We start from the raw sequence: 2053 nt of genomic DNA, 5'->3' as shown, positions 1-2053 counted from the left end.
GTCTGCGCCCCCACAGCGCCCCCGAGAACCCTGCAGTCTGCACCCCATATCGCCCACGCGGGGACCCCCACGTGTGCTCCCCCAACTGCCGCAGGGACCCGCATGTCTGCTACCCCACCAACCACGGGGACCCCCATATCTGCACCCCCTATCGCGCGCGGAGGAACCCCTCAAGTCTGCGCCCCGCACCGCCCGCGGGGACCCCCATGTCTGCGCTTCGTTGGGGCCCCCATCCCAGCGAGCTCGGGAACCGCCCTGGTCGTCTCCCAGCCCCGCAGGCGCAGAACGTCCCCCCGGGCGGGGCGGGAGAGCAACGGCCTCGTGGGCGGGGCGAGGGAAGGAGGGCGGTGGGCGGGGCTTAGAAGGGCGGGGCTTCCCCGAGCAGGAAGGCCGGGAACGGGGCGTGGTCTGGAACGCGCGTGGTCCGCCCCGCCCCGCGCCGTGGAAGCCCCGCCCCCCGCCGGTCCTTCTTGCGCGAGCCGCAGTGCGCCTGCGCCGGGCGGGCGCGGGTCGCGGGTGTCCGGGAGTCGGGGTCCGGGCTGCCATGGTGCTGTGCCCGGTGCTGGGGAAGCTGCTGCAGAAGCGCGTGGTGCTGGCCAGCGCGTCCCCGCGCCGCCGGGAGATCCTCAGCAACGCGGTGCGCGCGCGGGTCTGGGGGCGGGGGCCTAGTGAGGGCGGCGGGGGTCGGCGACCGGGAGGGGGCCTGGTGACTGCTGGTGACGGGGGAGGAGGGACCTGGTGAGCAGGGGAGACCTAGTGACCCGAGTGGGGGCATGCTGACCAGGGTGGGGGCCTCGTGACTACTAGTGACTCGGCTGGACAGACCTAGTGGCCCGGGTGGGGGCCTGGTGACCACAAGTGACCAATATAGGCACCTAGTGACTGCTAGTGACCACGTCAGGGCATAGTGACTGCTAGTGACCAGGTTGGGGCTTGGTGACCGCTAGTGAGCGGGGTGGAGGGACCTACTGACCACTAGTGACAAGGACAGACCTAGTGGCCCAGGTGGGAGCCTGGTGACCACAAGTGACCAGTATAGGCACCTAGTGACTGCTAGTGACCAGGTGGGGACATAGTGACTGCTAGTGACCAGGCTGCAGGGACCTAGTCACCGCTAGTGACCGGGACAGACCTAGTGGCCGGGTGGGGGCCTAGTGAGAAGGGCCTAGTTGGGGGGGGGTCTGCCAGCTGTAGGGAAGGGCTTCTGGGGGCCGTAGGGAAGGGGTCTGTGGGATTCAGGGGCTCAGGTGCGGGAAATGGGGTCCTAGGACCTAGTGACGCACAGGCGCAGACCCCCATGCGTGCTGGTGGGACGTGGGGGGCCCTCATGTGGGGGGCTCTTACCCCACCGTGGTTGAAGCCCACATTTCTGTACCCCAAAGACTCACACAGGCCTCCCCAGGGACTATCGTCCGTCCCTGTGTGTTAGCGGACCACGATGACACCATCATTTCTGGAATTCTGCTGAATTTCGTGTGTGCGGGATCCTTTTCGTTGGCCTCCCTGACCTTTGGTGTCCCCTGGGAGCCCTCTGACCTCCCTGGCGCTGCACCCCGTACCCCAATCAATACTGCCCCGCGGCCTCTTGGTTCCCGGCCTCCTCCCTGCAGGTCCACACTAGCCAGGCCCAGGGTCAGTCCCTGGCCGGCCCCTAACCCGGAGTGGGCACGTAGCAAAAGCTACACCAACAGACCAGGTCGCTGCCAGGGGGAGGGCGTGAGGGTGTAGGAAAAATCAGGTTTTCTGCAAATCTTGCACCTCTGCTCAGTGCTCTTGGGTTCTTTCGTCACCCTGCTACACCCCTTTTCTTCTCTTGCAGGGTCTGAGGTTTGAGGTGGTTCCCTCCAGGTTTAAAGAGAAGCTGGACAAAGCCTCGTTCCCCACCCCGTACGCGTACGCCGTGGAGACCGCCAGGCAGAAGGCCCTGGAGGTGGCCAACAGGATGCACCAGGCAAGGGACCCTCTTCCTGCAAAGTTCTTTCACTGCGAGAGCGTTTTCAGGTTTTTAATATAAAGGCTATAAATAGATCTCAGTTATAATATGCAGTTAATG

The 2053-nt window shown here is 65.1% G+C and overlaps 1 protein-coding gene across 1 annotated transcript in view; it reads left to right on the top strand.

The window, feature by feature from the left end:
• Positions 1-463: 463 nt before the first annotated feature.
• Positions 464-2053, top strand: part of ASMTL (acetylserotonin O-methyltransferase-like) — a 25327-nt gene continuing 23737 nt past the window's right edge. Inside the window, exons 1-2 of the mRNA XM_012656816.1 lie at positions 464-637; positions 1820-1951. Of these exons, the coding sequence (XP_012512270.1) occupies positions 545-637; positions 1820-1951 (225 nt within the window). The 5' untranslated portion in view covers positions 464-544. The remainder of the gene's footprint in view (positions 638-1819; positions 1952-2053) is intronic.

The sequence above is a fragment of the Propithecus coquereli genome, unplaced genomic scaffold (assembly GCF_000956105.1).
Source record: "Propithecus coquereli isolate 6110/MARCELLA unplaced genomic scaffold, Pcoq_1.0 Scaffold52, whole genome shotgun sequence".
Lineage (NCBI taxonomy): Eukaryota > Metazoa > Chordata > Mammalia > Primates > Indriidae > Propithecus > Propithecus coquereli.
This window is presented reverse-complemented; position numbering and strand designations above follow the sequence as displayed.